Source organism: Rissa tridactyla, chromosome 8 (genome assembly GCF_028500815.1).
Source record: "Rissa tridactyla isolate bRisTri1 chromosome 8, bRisTri1.patW.cur.20221130, whole genome shotgun sequence".
NCBI classification, from domain to species: Eukaryota; Metazoa; Chordata; class Aves; order Charadriiformes; family Laridae; genus Rissa; species Rissa tridactyla.
This window is the reverse complement of record NC_071473.1, coordinates 24,710,368-24,728,830: the sequence shown is the minus strand read 5'-3', so window position 1 is coordinate 24,728,830 and position 18,463 is coordinate 24,710,368. Positions and strand designations below refer to the sequence as shown.

Below are 18,463 nucleotides of genomic sequence, written 5' to 3'. Positions count from 1 at the left end.
CTGTACGTGTTAAATGCCAAGAGGGTGTTTCACAGACTGTAACTAGCTGTGAGCAAGAGGAGGTGAGGCAGAAGAGTTAGAGAAAGAACAAGCAACACAGCAAACTGCCTACAGCCACTTTGGTCTGCAAAAGCCAGGCAGGAAATCTCTTTCAGCCTTTCCCCTGTCGTTGGCTGCCCGCGGGGTAGTTCAGACCCGCGGGAGGAAGACAAGGTTAAACACTTTCCCTTCCCTCTACTCAGGGAGGCGCTTGAGACCGCTGCAGTCCCAAAAACGCCTCCATCCAGGAAGGCTGCAGCAGCCACCCTCCATTCCCATTGGGAAGGAGGCGTATTCTGTTAACTCTCCAGGCAGCTGGCTGCCAGCACAGCACAGGCGCAGGACCACACAGCCTCACCGAGCCTGGCTTTTGGGTCCAGCTGGTCCCGTGCGAGGCTCCGCTCCCACCACTTCAGAACATGGCTGAGCAGTGCAGCGCCGCCCTGCTGGCTTCTGGGTCAAAGACTCTGCACAACCCAGCTGCAGGACAACAGGTTTTGCACCATAAAAGCCAACGGAGTCCAGCCAATGTCAGGAGTCTCAAACGCAAACGTTGCTGGCTCCCTCTCTTCCTTGGCCAACAGCTCCAAGCAGGCTGCAGCTGAGGGAAAGAGCTCCAGTGTTCATGTTCTGCCTCGGACTTTATGAGGCACCTGCAACTGGCCTTTCAGAGCCTCTTCAGATGTGTCTCGTAGGGAATTACGGTGTCAGGAACACTTTGTAAGCAAGAATAAGCAGCATTGATTTGACCCTCGCTACCAACTGACAGAGGAAGTCAGTCTGATTTCAAGACGTTTTTTGGGGGGTTGGCAGTGTTGTGCACTCAGAGCTGTTCACTCTTCCCACTGCCAGACAATCAAATCCAGACTGGAAAAGCACTGCTAATGTTGGGACAATGATCATTTTAGAGCAACCGGACAAACACTCTGAGCCCCATTTGCTCACACATAGCACTGAACTAAGTCAGCCCCAAAGGGAAGCTTTGCAGAGCCTTGCAGCTACCGTGAGATGAGGCCAGGTGCTTCCAAAGCCCTTCTGGGCTTTTCCCTGTTACAGGGAAAGGTGAAATGGCTATTTTCATAACAAGAGTTTTTCACCAGCAATTGCAGTCCGTGGGAGGGACAAGATCACAGCAAAGCCCAACAGCAGGGAACAAATTGGGAAGATGTGTCTCTCCTCTTTAGCAGGAGACATCTTCCCTTCAACAAACAAAAGTCGATTGTCATCACAGGGGCACTGCAGAGACACACTCTTGCTCTGAAGAGGCAGCGGAGTGAAAGCAGGGTCAGCCTGAAGGCAAGAGAAACTAAGCTCTTTAAACACCTGGGGATTTCAGATTAGCTCTGATGCACTGACAGGGATACAAACAGGAATGCACACCAAGTCAGCTCAACACAGAGAAGGCAGAACAAGACCGCCAGCGTGCAAGAAAAAGAAGCTACATGAGAGCAGCAAAAACTGTGAAGACGACATCTAGTAGCTGAAGAGCAGCCAGGGGATATCCTTCTGGCCACAGGTCAATGATTTTATACCTAAAACTTAATGAACTGAAGAGCACAATCAAATAGGGGAGGGAAGTTAGAAAAGGCAAAGTACATAGTGCACAAAATACACTGACAGAAACACAAACACACCCCTGCCTAGATACTCTGCACTTGGCCACCTGAGCTGGGAACATTTAAAGATAAAAGCAGGAGGAAAAGCCAGGGACTGCTATCCCAAATCACATATTCACATAATAAAATGTATTAAATAGCTACTGCCTCAGATTCAAACCTAACAGTAGCACAAAGGATCTCCCTGGCGGGGTGTAGGTGACGTCTAGTTAAGGACTTTTTAGGATGTCGGGTAATGGTAGGACCAGAGGGAATGGATTAAAACTAGAGATGGGTCAATTCAGATTGGACGTTAGGAAGAAGTTCTTCACCATGAGGGTGGTGAGACACTGGAACAGGCTGCCCAGAGAGGTGGGCATCACTTCCATACCTGGAAGTTTTTAAGGCCAGGCTGGATGGGGCTCTGAGCAACCTGATCTAGTTGAAGATATCCCTGCCCATGGCAGGGGGGTTGGAACTAGGTGATCTTTAAGGTCCCTTCCAACCCTAACAATTCTATGATTCTACGTATTCTCCACTTCCCAGGAGCGGACGGGATATTAAAGAGAACTGGAGACCGTTCATGCCAAGCACACAGAGGACTGACACTGGAATAGCAAATTTGGCCAAATCAATCATCCAGGGCAATACTGGGCCCAACAACCCTGAGATCAGGTTTCCAGGAACACACCACCTTCCGCTGCACATGGCCCGGCAGCAATTCTCCACCAGCTAGGTGCTTTGGTCTGCAGCAAGGACGGGCTGTGGATCAGAGCACTTCAGTGTCCCACTTTCCTCTCTGTATTGAGTGAACATGGCAATAGCAAGGCTACGGTGCCTGCTTCGGTGCTGGCAGGCATGCAGCACAGAGCCGCTCAGAGCCAGCTGCTTGGGAACTAAAATATGCCTAGTAATTTGTTAGCAATCTTTGAGGTTTGCTTACGTACCAGGAAGTTGCATCCAAGCATCAGATGATCATGCTGACACCCCTACCTTTGAGCACCCAGAGCTCCTGCTCTACCCCCGAAAGCAGGTAAGTTTAAGTTTGGGTTAACACTTATGGACACATTCGAGCTGGCTTGAGACAGCATAACCAAGATAACACTCACCCCGACAAAGGGAATGAACTTCTGTGAAGATTCTTCGTCAGGGCTAAAGGCAAAGAGAAAAGAGTTGTTAACAGTTTGCTTCCACACCGGGCACAATACTCACTTTATACGTTGCATTCAAGCATGCAGCAGGGACGGACAGTATGCAAGCGCCAGTCCAACGTCTCCTCTCAAGGCCCCCTGCCAGCACGCTAAGAATCTGCACGGGTGGGGAAGAGCACGCAGCTTACGGCACATCTCTCGGGGGGAAAGGGCTCTTCCTCCCTCCCTCACGCTTGACAGAGAAACATGCTTTAATGGCATGGCAGTCATTACAGACACACGACCTCCTACTGCAAGGAAATGGATCTGTGCCACAACAACACGGAGAACTGTGCGTTACTTACTAGTACCTGAAGCGCTCTGCACGCATGGCCTTCACGCGTCCCACCTTTGGAGTCATGTGCCATACCTTGCATATCCCAGCATCGCTAAAGCAGTTAGCCTGCCACGGGGTTACAAGCCGTGACACGTGGTTATTTGTATAGCACTAGCAAGTACGTAACACACACACACACGGACCACGGATACGTGTTCCCTGGCACTGGGAGCTTGCAGTCCCTCAGACAGGCACACTAGAGAGGTCGGACACCAGAGGACCCCGGGTAGATCAGGACATTAACTCGAGAACAGCAAACAGCTAAACCAAACCCAACAAAACGCACACCGTGTCCCTGAAACAGCTGAAGACAACACTACGGACATTTTGAAAGCAGGAAGGGCATCAGCCCCTCCTGCTCTGGCCCTGCCCAGCATTCAGAAGCCAGAGGGTAGCAAAGGGCCGGCAACAAAGGCCACAGTCAAACCCAGCAGGAATTAGGGAGAGACTCGACAAAAGACAAGAGGGGGAAGACCTGAGTGAGGAGGAAGGCAGGCTGGAAGGGTCTGCAGAGCCACCGCTCCCTTCAAGGGTGACAGAGAGGAAGACGGACCCACAGGCTGAAGAGGGGACTTGCAGGTGCACGTCCACATGTTTGGAGGAATTACAGTTCAGCAGCAGAAGTGACTGTGTGGGCAAGGCACACAAAGTTTCTCAGTGGCCAAGCACAGGGAACAGATAGGAAGCAGACAAACACTTGAGATTTCTCATGTTTCTCTTTTTGTGTATCCCTCAGCGCTCGGAACACTGCAACGTTCAGAGAAAAAACATCCAGCATTGCCTTCATCCAGAATATTGCCGGGTGCAGCACAAACACTGCAGGAAAGCAGGTATTTCTGTGCTGCTTCCAGCACAGATTGGAAATGCACCAAATGCACAAAGGGTGCAAACCACTCTGTGTCCAGCACAGGACAGTTTCCTCCAGGCCCTATGGAAAGAATGGCACACAACTGCAGCAAACACAACTCAGCCAGAGCTCCCTCTTGGTCCAGAGTGTGCTTTTGCAAATAGCCTCTCACTTCGACTCAACTCCGCTTACTCATCCCTAAGGAAAAGCCAGGGGCTTTGCTCCCTTCCGACCTCCCATCCCCAGGTACTGCACCTTCGTTCTTCACCCAGAGCACATGACAAAATGACCGAGTTCCTCATTCTGCGTTGGAAGCCAGAAGGGTCACATTTTTCCAAACGCAGGCCCCCCAGCAAATAAATCTCCAACGAACATGACACTTCCAGCACCAGTTTTGCAAAGGGAAATGAGAAACCCACAGAGCTGTCAGGAGAAGCACAGAACAGAGGGCCAGCTTTCTTCTCATTTCTTTAGCTCCACGGACTGAGAAGCAGTCAAGAAACGAGTCCCCCCTGACCGAGTGATGGAAGCACAACGGTCGCCTCGTCATTTCTCAGCTACCGGATGGCTTTGCTCCGAGCTCTCGAAAACAAATCATGCCCGACTCCAGCAGAGAACTCATTCTTATTCCCCCTGGGAGCTCAGACTCCCAATGAGGAGAGCTCAGGGGCAATTCTGAAATAAATCATTTGCTTCAGTCACCATTTATCACAGCTCACAACGATGCACAAACTGTTCCTGAAGCAATCCAGCTGGATTTCAGCTCAGCTGGTTTAGTCCTGTCACACGTCCTCTTGGGAACTCCGATCTTGCACATCTGCCTCTGAAAATGCAGCTTATCAAAACAGCTGCTCTTCATGCGGATGGAACGAAAGACGAGACAACCATGCTTGTTCTCCACTTCCTCTTTCATGCTCTTTCCTGTTTCTTGTCCTTTGAGATCCCAAAATATTAATCCAGAATCCTCTCGCCTTGGTAACGGTCTCTTTATTCCTCCTACCACACCCCTGCAACTAAAATATCCCTTATCCCCGGAAAGGCAGCTCCCCCTCATTGCACAGATCCCCAGGCTGCAGAGGTTTTACCCCCATAGTGATGGCCAAAGTATTGGTTTTATCCACGTTTTTTGCTTTTCTGAAGCCTCTGGTATCTCAGCTGTAATTTAAAGCCAGATCTGACCCTGCTTTGCGATTTTTAACAGTGTCACTGATAATTCACTGCTGTAATTCAGAGGCTGGGGGGGTTAGGTGTCGATTGGAACCAACGATAGGGAAGGTGTCGACTGGAACCAACAACAAAAAAACCAACCCAAACCAGACCTTTGTAGAGAGGCTAGAAAGAAAGAAAACATTCACCTGGAACAGGGAGTTGTCTACTTACTATTTTTGCTTGGGAAAAATCCGTCTACCTGTAATCAGGCTTTCCAAGGTAAACTGTTCAAAAATGGACTTGCAGGCTCCCTCCCTACCCCAAGAAATTAATTCAGATTGAAGACGTAAAAGCCAGGTTTATATGGTTTGGATTTTTAGAAATGAGAAGCTACATCACCAGGAGTCACCCAGCTGACAAAGGGAAGGAATAATCTCTCTCACTTCTGGGGCAAAGTACAAACTAAGCTGCAAAGCGCTCAGATATTACACTAATAGGGACTGAATAATCACTTAGAGCAGTTATGCCAGTTATTAGTCTTTTAATAAAATTTCATTTACACTTTGAACAACCCAAACCAGATTCAAACGTAGCCAAAGACCTGTGATTTCCTAGCAGGAGGGTCTTCGGTACTACCCTTATTCCAGGCAAGTCCTGCAGGGGGCAACAGGAAAGAGGAGACTTTTTGCGCTGAAGGCCACTAAGCCATTTCAGACCAGGCGCCATCACCAGCTCTCCAAGGTTCATCTTCGGCATGAAGCATCTGTTCTTCCCACTGGGCAGCTGTAGCTGTTTGCTGGTTAAGACTGTCCCTGTTCCACCAAGTTTCCAGTAGTCAAACCAAACAGAGGGACAACACAACTCCAGGTCCCCAAGACACACACATCAGATGAGTCACCTCTCTGCTTCCCCGTCAAACTCCCGTCCAGCACCCTTCACGTTCCCAGTGTGGGCTGGACGTACTCAACAGGACATCCGGCACACTGCTTCAGCCTTGACTCTCCTCTGCCAGGGAAGAGGCGCAAGTAAACTCCTGTCACGTTTCCACAGGCTGCACGAGGAGGTTCATGCAGCAACCAGCCAGGTGATGCGGATGCTGCTGAGCCAGAGGAGGGATGGGGATCGCCTTCACCAGCTGCGTTCATGTTCAGCAACCACTGCAGGGTGTGTTTTAGAAGCAGCACTCAGAGAAAAGACCTGGGCTGTGCCTCGCCACTGCCCTGCAGAGAGTCAGAGACATGCAGCAGGCAGAAAACAGTGTCACCCCTGCTGCCTATTGCCCGGGAACCCACCCTGGGGCACCCTCCAACTCAAGGCACTTGTGCTCCAGGGAGCAAGAGCTGGGGAAATGCTCTACAACACATGAGAGTGAAGAGCTTTTGGCAAACGTGTAACTAGGTAGGAAATCACCCAGTCCTCACCCTGACAACTGAGCGGTGCTTTTATTTTCAACAGCCAAGCTGCTCCCCAGATTCATGCTATCCAGAAGCCACGTGGCACGAGCTGAATTACAGTGGGTGACACCAGCCCAGGCTCACAGAACTGATGGGCTATCCAGCTACGCTGGAATGAGTGTCTGCCGAGTCTCAGACCTCAGATACCGCAGGGTTTCACTCAAAAAGCAACGGAGAGAGGTATCAACGTCGATGATACACCCCTCCTAGTGAGAGGCCAACCTCTGCCAGCATAGTCTCAGCTCCCCAGCCGTTGCCAGGACCGCAGTGTTTCTTGACAACTCAGTAACCAGTAAATCTCCCAGTGTTCAGAGACAAAGTCAGTCACCCAGTGTAACGCAGAGGAGCTGAAACGGCAATTCATTGTCCTTCCTCATTGCCAGCCCCCTCGATTTCAGGTAAGGTCAGCAGATGCTCCAAAAGAATGGGACAAAGCTTTCGCACCATTGCAGTCCATCACAGGCAGTACATGCGCCAACCGTTTGCCATGACAAACAGAACAATGGGACAGGAAGGAGAGCAGAGGTAAGTCAAAATAGGGATAGCTAGCAATAAAGTTATAAAGCAGCTCATCACATACAGCTACCTACTTCCTAAAGACTGGCTTGCTGGCTTGGCTTTCCTTGGACCGCTAGGGCTTGTTTAACAGAGCAAACGCTAGGATACTGGGAGATTTGTCTTGCAAGGAATTTGTAGGTAGTGCTGCTCTTTCTACATGGACCACTGCCTTAAAAGCTGGCCTTGGAGAAGCTATTCATCTCTAGCCTTGAGCAAAAATGGAGTCACAGTAACTTTGTGAACTGAGGACAAAACCCCCAATGTCCAATAATGACAGGATTTGCAGCAGGGGACCCTGCAGAGCAAAGGGGCCTTGGAGGCAGCTCAGTGAGCGCAACTTCCCTGCTAGCATACATCTGTCTCCTCTTTCTTAAGCTCAGAGAAGGCCCAGATGTTTGGGATCGACTGCTAGTAGGAAACAGGTCCTCAAATTTTTGATCACAGGGAGGGCAAAGGTTTGCTGGTCTGCACTCGAAAACTGCAGAGCTGAAGCCCACCCTGAGCCACCGAGTGCCACCTACAGCACCCCACTTCCAACAGATGAGAAGTGAAAAGCTTTTGCTCAATCCTGATCCTTTTGGAGCTACACTATATCCTCCTCTGATGGCTAGGAAGGAGGGAAAAAAAACCAACTATTTTCTCCATGTTTTATTGCTCAAAGCTGCACTCTCAATAACGCCTTCATTTCCACTCAATCTACGCCCTGGGAACTCGTACGTGTGGTCCAAAGGCAGAGCAGTCACTTCTAACAACATGTTCTGCCAGCAGATGCCACGGTTTCAAAGCAGCAAGCAGAATTTATCCTCAAGCACAAACTGTGCATCCCAGACCTGCAGGAACTGTTAAACAAGGCACAAAAGACCAGTTCACAGGGGAGAAGATATAGGAGATGGGAGAGGGAACCTAAAAGGAACTGATACCTTATGGTAAAATCAAAATGAAAGCTCTTTTTCCTTTTCAGAAAGCAACCAAAGAAAAAGATAAATATGTTATTATACTTACAACAAAGCGATGCATTCATTTAGATAGTGCTAACGGAAACACAATTTATGTGTTGTTTTTCACAATACCCTCCCTAAGTCGCTGCCAATGACGGAGAGCTGCGTTTCTAACAAAAGCCACACGGGGAAAATAACTCCCCATCACTCCATGGGAGAGCTTGTTCCTCTTAACTCACGCTCTAGTTTGCTAACGGAGTACTTCGCTGAAAGTAGAAGTTATTTTAAAGAGGACACAACAGAGATACTAAGAGACTGCAGGCTATGCCACAAGTCTGACAAAGTCTCAGCAATCTTTTTCAAGTAATCTTCCGCAGGCTTTCAGCCTGATCTAAACTTATCGACAGCTTCAGGCGTAGCACCAAACAGTCCAAACAGTCTAAAATTCAAACGCACCAGACCAGCTTGGTAAAGCGGTCACGCACGCCACTGGGAGGGCTACGTGCATGTATTACTGAAGTACATTTCAGATGTTTTTCAAGAAAGCAGCAAATTGACCTTTCTGGGCACATTAGAAAGTCAAAACGATTAAATGTGTTTTAATGACAAAAATAAACCTGCAACAGAATGGAGAAGGCAGTGGATACCAGTGCAGAACCCAGCAACCGAAGGGTGCAGAGAAAGAAAAAGGCAGCCATCAGAAGGGGTTTAACGCTGCACTAGGGACGTCTGATCTCTGTAACTAAGGTAAGTCTTCACACTAAAACCAAAATACAAGATGAAAGCTAAGAGCTTTGAGTACCCTGCAGCTCTCCAAACTTCACCTTTATCAGGTTAAAATTACAGAAGTTCACAAATACGTGAAGAGAGCGCGCTCTTTGTAATGGACTAGTCTGTCTGGAAATATTTGCCCTAGGAGAGCATGAAGAAAGGGCCAAATTTTACTGAATAATTTCTGCAAAGTAATGTAGAGAGACACAGGAATGGGAAAGCAATACGCAATGAGCATTTCCAGAAAGAGGGAAAAGAAGTGACTCTACCCACACCTTTAATCCCTCACAGTTCTTATGCAAAGGAGGCACCAATGAGGGATGTTAATGGACTAAAAATGAAAGATTAGAGATAACATGGGAAGGGTAGTAATTAACGATTAACATAATCCATGCCTCACAGGACATCGCTAGTCCCTAATCAAGAAAAATTACATGAGCTGAGGGTTTGTCTTGCTCTTAGAAATCATTGGGACGTGTGTGAGTTGGAGTCTATTATTCTCCTCTGCGTCTCAGAGCCAATGCATCTCTACCCTTCACTGACAGTTACTCTTCTTCCTGGACCACAGCCACATGAGGCTCTACATACTTCTGCATCTGGTTTTCAGAGCCCAATCCTCCTTCCTACAGGCTGCTTATCCCTTAAGGGAAGTTGAAATAAAACATGGTGAATGTCAGCCCTCTCCAGTAGGAGCCCCGGTAGCCTGCTACTGCCAATCAACAAGGATTTTGTCTCTCCCATGAGAAGCTCTGCTATTTACACTCTGAAAACAAAGCGTTTCAGCTCCCTCAACACTGGCGCAAAAAGGCCAGGTCTCATGGAAGATACTTCATTGGTGGAGGGAGAGGGGGAATGCTGCAGTCCAGTCTTACACAGCTAAGGTCTCCATGTAAGGGAGAGGTCTCTGTGGTAAGGGATTTCCAGAACATAACCAGATCTGATCTGTCCATCCCCCATCCTGCCCAGTCCTCGCTTCCCCAGACCTCTCGGATCTTCAAAGAGATCACTGCACTTAAAGTAACCACACTGTTGTAGATTCGCTGTTATTGAAGTGGGACAAATCACTGGGTGCAGGCTAAAGTAAGGGGTTTGGAGTGATTTTAAGACTGCTGGCACACAAGATGAAAGCCCTTTGCCTTCAACCTGATGCTCGTTCTGGAAAAGTCAGTATTATGTTAGTGCCATACCTTTTCTGCTTGTACGTCAGCATCGCTTCAGCAATGGGCAACTGGTGTGCGCAGTTTGCCCCTGCTATATACTGCGTTATCCGGGAGACAACGTCAGGCGTTTCTGGAACTGCAATAAAACAAAGAGAGAAAATAAATTAAGTGACTCCTCAAGACCGTCACCTGCACCATCCTTCATGTGCTCAGCCAAGCAGCTCACAATAGCCGGGCAGCTGCGTTTGAACTGCATCTTCCAAAGGAAGCTCTGCAGCTTACCCCAGAGCACTGTAAAGCTGTCCAACCAAAAGCAAACATCCTACAAGAGCACCTCAGTAAAAACTTCAGGAAGGCACCCTAGATAGGGAGACATCCGTACACAGCATTATGTACTGAAGTATTAGTTGTTTTATATTTGTTAAAATGCTTTTCTTCAAAAACGTGTGCACACTCATAGTCAGCTTTGGACTTTTTTTGCACCTTGACTGTAGGTATCTGATGAAAAAAGCGCCCAGCCATCTCTCCCAAGCCCTTGGTGAGCTGCTCTGCTCACAGCAGCATTTGAGCTACCCGATTTCGTAACGAACTCATGGCCTTGCTGAGTTAATTGAAAAGACTGAGAGACACGCCAGGGTAGGAAGAGCACAAAGATCACACGCGTAGCAGCAAGCATGCTTCAAGTCTGTGAGACTGTTTGATTCAAGTTGACAGGAAGATATTTCCTAAATGCCTTCCATATTTTTTTGGTTCCAAGCAAAGAGCCTCAGCTGTGAGATCAAGGGAACGCAAGCTGCCTTCACCAGGCACTTCCAGACCTTAATGGGCATTTTAACCCAGAGTCTCTCACAACAGCTATTTGAACAGTGAAGTGTGAAGAGCTGTGGTTCTTTTCCAGATCTTCTTACATCACCATGGGGTTTCTGTGCAGTTCTCACTGCACAGACGAAAAATGGAGAATCTACAAGGCCTGGACTGCACAAAAATGAGGCCGCGTTTTCCTCATAGCATGCAAGCAAATGAGTAAGGGCTGCAGCATACAACCTACTAAAGAAAAGATATGGCTCTTGAGCTAATAAAGTTAAATTTATAGCTAATAAAGTATTTCTAACCTGGACACAAAAATCAAGTCTGTATTGACATCTGTCTGCATTTTCAAGTGCAGCAAGGAATTAAAAGAAACCTCTTCCAGAAATCTATTCTTCCACAAGCTTAGAATCAAGGAAAAGCGTAGGTTGGATGGCACACTAGTCCAGCCTCCTGCTCCAGGCAGGGCCAACTTCATCTCCAGAACACGCTGCCCAGGACCTTGTCCAGCCAAGTGCTATCTGCTGGAAAAGGCTCCAAACAGTCCCCTGTGGTCTCTCTCTCTCTCCTCTCACAGCTAGAGGTCTTCCAGGATCATCCCGGAACCTTGAGGCTCTCTGCAATTCCAATAGGAGAACTGCCCTGCAACCTCTCCACCTGTGCAGTGCTCTGAAATCCTCAAAGCTTTTTCCTGATAGTGATATTTCTGTGTGGGATATGCTGCCATGAGAGCGTCGCTCCTCAGTAAAGTCTCAGGCCTTCACGTAGCCCTCAATGTCAGATGCCAATCCTCCTTTCTCCTGTTTCTTTCCATTCTTGAAGGAACGGATGGAAAACCCGTAAGCATTAATATTTTAAGCAAATTAGTACTTCAAGACACAGTAAGGCTTTATCCTGGCCTAGAACAGATTCAGATCAGAACAGGAACTCGCTGATCTGACCTAGGGCAGCTCCCGCATGTTACAAAACTGCTAAAGAACAAAATTCTTTTTTAATGAGAAAGATCCTGCCAGCAGATTTCAGAAATGTCAAGGTCATTCGCACATGCAACTAATAGAAGTTAATCTTCCCAGAGTTTCCAGTTTTCCAAATCTATTAGGCTGGACAGTTTCTGAAGGGCCAAAGAAAGCAATGAACTAAAGTTGGTAGTGAGACCCCCACATCAAAGAACAAGGCGGAGAGATAGGTAAAACCAGCGTGACTCAGAGGCAGCCTGTGCCTCTGGGAGCCAACAACTGTTTGCAAACCACCACGTGGAGGACATACAAAGGTCAGCATCTGAAAAGGGAACATGGAGTAGTAAGGAGAAGAGAGGAACAAAAACATTTGTCTGCTTCCTCTTGTATTTACTTGACCTTTGCTAAAATTACTCATTCAAGCCTTTTATCCCACACAGGCCAGACAAAGACACATGGTCTTACCAGTGGTCTGTGCTTCAAGTTTGTTGAACAGATCTCTCCAGGCTAGATCTTGGAAGAAGTTGTTGTATCTATAATCTACAGACCCCAGATACTTGGCCACTGGATGAGAGCCTAAGGAAGAAAGGAAAAGATGACAGTTGTTCTTCCCAGCACTGAACACAGGTGTGGTTTTGAACTGTAAGGAATTAAATTCCAAAAATCAAAACTACACTAGACACCCCAGAAATAAATTTCTTCAATTATAACAAAACAAATTAGTCCAGCTTATCTCTACAAAGCATGCAAACAGACTTCCCAACAGAGAGACTGCATCAACACCACCAATATCTTTCAGTGACACCTCCCCTTCTCCCCCGCCAAATTAAATTTTAAAAGGCCAAAGAAAACAGGACTGGGAAACTGCTGAGGAAATTAATGATTTGGAAGACACAGAGGCCCTAGGGCTCTCCATCTCAAGTCTCTCAGTTTTGCAAGCGGCTTTCCCAGCAGTCCTTCCTGCCCACAGGCTGCACCACGGCCAGGTCACCGCTGCCAAGAGGAGTCAGACCCCTTCCCTCCAAACACCATTCGCCCACCATGGCTGTTGTGCATTACTGAGAAGAGACAATTGTCCCCAACCAGGAAAAAATAAACCAGGGAGGCTCATTTAATTGGTGGAGAAGGGCTGTAAGTTCAATAAATAGGCTGTAATTAAAGACAGAAGGCAGAGTCCAAGGATTACGGTCCCCGGTGAATGTTGACTTATGCATCAGGTCCCTGCTTACTGTAGCTGAGCCTTATTGCTCCTCTATGAGCATGGAAAGACCTCCTTGCAGAAGTTTGTGTGTCCAGCCTCCAGCTTGCAGCCCTGGATGGAGATCGGCCTTCACACTCCCCTAAAGTCAGCAGGAGTGGGGAGGCGTTTAAGTGATCAACTCTGCTCTGGGAGGTGGCAAAAATCTGCCCTCTTTATTTCAGGCCACATGTGTCCCCAAAGGAGATAACCCGCTCTTGTAACTACCTCTCCAGTCTTCCAACACAGGAGTGAAGATGTGCCAGGACTGCGCTTTCCAGTCACCACATTTCAGTCATGCTCAGCGTGAGTCCTGTACATTTACCACCAGCCATGAAGTGGCCTCAAAGTTCCTTCTAATCAGCTTATTTTTATCCTTCCTGCATACCGAATTCTCATGTCAAGCCACATAACTGGTAACCTGATAACTTCTTCTAAGAAGACCCCAGTTGCTTCACTATACTCACCATCCTCCAGTAAAGCTCATGGTGGAAAACGCCCCACTGTCTTTTCTCAGTCCTCCAAACCAATGCTGATTTCCACACTTACAGGAAAGGTTCAAGCAGGTGGTCTCTCTGAGCTCCCCTCAGTCTCATTAGAGACTGGGACCTAAAGTTTTTCCTGGACCCTCATCACGGCTACTTTCAGACCCATCATTTCTTTTGCAGTGGAGTTTTAAACAGTGCACGCAGAACAGCTCTGCACCATGCACTGGAGAAGCCTTCCCACATGCTGGGAAAACACACTGCAAGTGGTAGACGCAGTTGGAAACAAGTACTAAACACGAGATCCCCCAAGAAGTTCTATCCATGGGAGCTAAATAAAATGCTAAAAAACCCCAAAATACCAAAATAACCCCCAACCTTTTTTTCTAGTTTTTTTTTGCCCTCATTCAGTTGTTTATAAAGCTTATCTGGACATCAAAGGAGCCCTAGAAGCAGGACTGAATCTCCCAGTACAGATGTCTACAGACACCAAGCATTTCTCATTGTTAGCAAACCACTGTAGGTTGACCCTTCTGTCATTGCAGTAGGTAGTTGTGGACTAAGGCGGCAAAACCATCTCAGAAAGAACTCCACCACTCCTACTTCGAAGGTGCTGCTAACAGCAGAAAGTCTTTTCCTTTAAGACACTTATGGCATGGCCACCATTCTGCCTTTGGTGCTTTTTCAGTTGTCAGAAAAGAGAGGTTGCTCCTCAATCACTTTAATGAACTGCCAGAAAGCTGGCCAGAAATAAGCACTTGATCCGATCAGGAAATATTGCAGACTTCTATGGGAAAGGCCCCGTTAGAGAAGTTTCTATATTTAAAGTACATTTAAAAAGCATTCACAGTTCTGAAGCAGTTCCATCAAAGTGCTTTGTTCCTTATTTTTTTTTTTTTAAATTACCAAAGAAACTTATAAGATTAAAAAACCAGCCCAAAAACACACTAGCTAAATTTTGTGTTTCACTTTCAGAGAGAGGCTATTTTCATATGATTAAAGATTGCAGGACAGAAAACTCTTCTGAAGCCAGGAGACGGTCAGCACGTGAGGACCAAAGTCCTCAGTCACACAGACTCTCATTCAAAGCACATTTAACCCCGCAGAAATTTTTTTTGTGTATGTTTTTACCCCGTAAAGGGCGCGCTCATCTTCCTGCCAACCACTTTGGAAATTAAATGCCTTCCTTACAGAAGGATCCAGCCCTCCTCTTCTGCCTTTTTCCTTTGACTTGTGCAAATCCCACCACTGAATCCACAGCCTAACCTCACCGTTCACGGTGCCAGGCAGCAGCTTCTGACTCCTACAGCAAATGCCATCAGCTGGTCCCAAAGCTAGAAGACTGGAAAATACTGAGAAAAAGTGCTTTTCAAGCTTTCTTTGCCCACATCACGTCTAAGTGCCCTGTTGACACAAGCCAAGCCTCGGAGTAGACCAGCTTCTGGCATCACCAACATTGCCCAGATGCCCCTGCCCACAAGCATCTGTGACGGCCCGGCTTCCCAGCTCTCTCCGCTACAACATTCCTCACATTTCTGACTATAACAAGACCCCCTAATGTTATTATCAGTCCACTCCACTTGCACGGACACAAGTGATCCAAGCTGGGTTACTTTCCAGCCAGGCAGGCTTGTTGAGCTGTTGGAAGGGCAGAGATAAGCTGCTGGAAAACTAAGGGAAAAACCCGAGGAGAAAAGCCACGTAAAGGAAAGGTCAAAAGACACATGTAATTTGAATAATTTAAACTCTCAGCAGTTTCAGAGTCTTTAAAAAAATTTTCAACCCCCCCTCCTCCATAAACATTCTCTCTGTCAGCCTCAGAGAGGCCAGAATGGTTATCGCTTTGGGAAACACGGTGCCCAATGAATTTAAGATTCCAGCCAGGGAAAAGGCTCCCAGAACGTTATTCTACGCATTCATTGTACCTTGATAAAAAGATATGCAAGAGCCTCCCTATATGAGGAGAAAGTACTCAATCCTTCGCTTCAAACAAAAGGTTTACAAGCATACTTTGGCATCATCACGAACATAAAGATGAAATTCACTCACGCAAGAGCAGCAACGCAAGCATTACAAAACACTACGAAGCATGATGTTTGCCTCATTTAACAGCCATATACCTAGCCAAAGCTTCCAGGAGGGCTCCTCCCGAGGGAACACATCACATTTAACCCGTTCATCTTTCTATGAAGAAAAACTGTTCCTTATTTACCTAGAGGGATGATCAAAAATCTCATGTAGCCGAGCCAGTCTGGGGTTTTGTGAGACAGCTGCTCTACAAAGAGCCTCAATACAGCACTGAGGTAATTCTGGGCTCCGGCCACTGCAATTTTAATTGGGTTTGGAGGCTGTGAATTGCAGTTACAGCTAGACAGAAAAAGAGGGAACATATTCATAATCATGCTTCCAACCAGCTACTTCAGAACAAGTAAAAAACATAATAAATTGGTTAATAACAACCAAGGTAGAAGAGAGCTTGTTCAATACACAAGGCAATATCACAATGATTGTCAGCAGGTTAAAACCTTATTAATAAAACGCAACATTGTTCAGTACTTTCTTAATTGGTCTCCTTGCCCCTTCTTTCACACATTTTGAGAATCTAAAGGGCTGGACTCAACTATCTAGGTTAGGATGTAACTATTGCAACTAACTCAGGTACCCACAGCCCTCAGTAGGTATCTAGGGAACGCCTTGAGGAATCAATCTGGGAATTACTTGGAACTGGGGAGCAAGAACTATTTAAAAACCTACCTATTAGCTTTGCGTGCTTTACTGGTTATTAGATCTGACCTGTGAGGCAGCCTCCAAAGCACAGTCTTTTAAAATCAGCAGTATAAATGAAAGGAGACTCGTATCCCCACACACAGAACAGCAACAACTCCGCAGGGCTGGCGAGTGCTGAAGAGCTACACAACTCTGACATCAGGAGAGTAGATTGGGGAGAAGTATTGGAAAGGAGAAGTATTTCTCAGATATTGGATGGAAAACTCCCTGGGCACTGGGACACAGGAGCTGAGAGGCTTTTAGAGCTGAGACTCAACAAAACACCACAAGCAACGTGAGAACTTACTATCTCTGTATCCTGGAGACAATAGTGCTGAAAGCTGCCTGGATATCGGCTGAGGAGCATGTGCAGACCACTGGCAAGGTATGCTTTTGCAAGACATCCGACAGATACTGAGGAGAGAACAGAACATGTTACAGTCCTTTTTTGGTACAGTTTATCACAAGAAGAAAATCTGCGTCGCCTGGCCTCCTAGGTACTCTCACACCCAAGCGTGGGCACTCTACCCATGTCCAATTTGCGGGCGATACAGCTATTTCCCAAATAACTTGCCCTTGTATGAGCTAAAGCAATACTGTTCCTCTAGAAAAATGGAAATACCACACCTTCTTGACAAACACGAACACCATATCCAAAACACAGCATTTCTGGTGATGACAACTCTAGAATAGCAGGGGGTTTATGGAGACAGAAAGCAGGGCAGCAGCAGAAGGCCATTGGCCTAGCAGACAGCACTGGGTAAGAGCAGATGCTCTCTATTTGCCTGCTTCTGGAACTGCAGTTGCACCTCTCTGATTTCAAAAGGACTTAAACAAATACAGCGTTCTGCCCACCCTCGAGCACTAAAAAAAAAGGAAGGGTGCTACCAACACACATGTTCCTTATGACGGACTGTTTCCCCTCCATGCAGCTAACAGAAAAGCAAACCTCAGGTAGACAGGGACATAACATTGATGAGACTCAGCAATTATCTCACACTTCCAAACTCTGCACCGCTAATCCATACACCCCAGCCAACGCCATCTTCACCGCCTCTGATACCGCACGCACAAGCTGGTAAAGCTGCTGGGAGAAGACCTACAATACTTTCTATCCATCTCTAGAAGGTGTTTCTCCATCTTGCAAATATTGAGAAACTGGAAGTTGTTATTTTTGACACTGAGACCGTAGCTCTTCCAGAATCAGAGAGCCAAGCCAGCTGATGTAACTCTACAAGCCTGGCACAAGTCCTATAGGCAACAGTCACCCAGTACACATTTACTGGGTTTCTTCCATATACATTTTATTACTTTCTCAGACTAAAGTTCAGAAAGGAGCAAAATTTATTCCGAACTCCCACCCAAACCCGTAACAAACCACCCCATGACGCCAGCATAAGAAAGCACTGCTCAGTGTTGCCCTTAATACAACTCAGAAAAGATGGGGTGACATACCTGAAGTCAAGAATCACAAGTGCACATGGAAAGCAATAGAGCAAACCTGAAATATTTTCTCCCATGATCATCACCTGTGCCCAGAAATCTCACCCTAAACCACAGGTCAGTATTCCCTGCTTTCTCTGTCCCAGCCTACACAGACAAGAAGCAGGGTCCTGAGTGCAAGGGTCTAGCCATTCCCAGCGTGCTGCTAACCCGAAGGAATGGCATTTCTTAGAAAAGGAAAAATGTCTACGGAAAGACTCAGGTGGCAAAGCCTTACAAGATTCACAGCATCTCCCAGTAAAACGAAATCCAGTCTGTAGGCACTGAACTCTCAGCACGCTGCCAGCCCCTGCGCACTGCCACTGCTCTTCCAACCAAGCAGCAGAACCTATTTGGTTAGTGGTAGAGCTCAAGGGCTTGTCCATTCCTGAGGAGGAATAGTGAAGGAGAACTTTGCTTCAGGTAACGTCTCCTGCCTTTACCTGGCCTTGCCAATCAGAAGTATTGACAAGAATAATGTTTTCTGGCAGCTGGTCGTCGGAAACCAGGATGTGATTTAGTTGGTCATATACTGTTTTCCTGGGGATCTGGAAAGAAAGACACAGAGAAGAGAACAGTAGGAGATGTCAGCTTTAATCCTCAAGCCCCCAGCTCCAGCATTCATGACACTGGCTGCGCATGGCTGGCCAGTGCTCGGCCACCCCATCAGCAAAGGCATGCTAGCAGCCACG

The 18,463-nt window shown here is 47.2% G+C and overlaps 1 protein-coding gene across 16 annotated transcripts in view; it reads right to left on the bottom strand.

Annotated features, from left to right (window-relative positions):
• Positions 1-18,463, bottom strand: part of PACS2 (phosphofurin acidic cluster sorting protein 2) — an 84,387-nt gene that overhangs the window by 14,431 nt on the left and 51,493 nt on the right. For all 16 annotated transcript variants that reach the window (XM_054211486.1, XM_054211487.1, XM_054211488.1 and 13 more), the window contains 6 exons: positions 18,215-18,319; positions 16,597-16,703; positions 15,736-15,890; positions 12,267-12,377; positions 10,066-10,174; positions 2,744-2,786 (listed from right to left, as the gene is read on the bottom strand). In XM_054211486.1, coding sequence (XP_054067461.1) covers positions 2,744-2,786; positions 10,066-10,174; positions 12,267-12,377; positions 15,736-15,890; positions 16,597-16,703; positions 18,215-18,319 — 630 coding nt within the window. The remainder of the gene's footprint in view (positions 1-2,743; positions 2,787-10,065; positions 10,175-12,266; positions 12,378-15,735; positions 15,891-16,596; positions 16,704-18,214; positions 18,320-18,463) is intronic.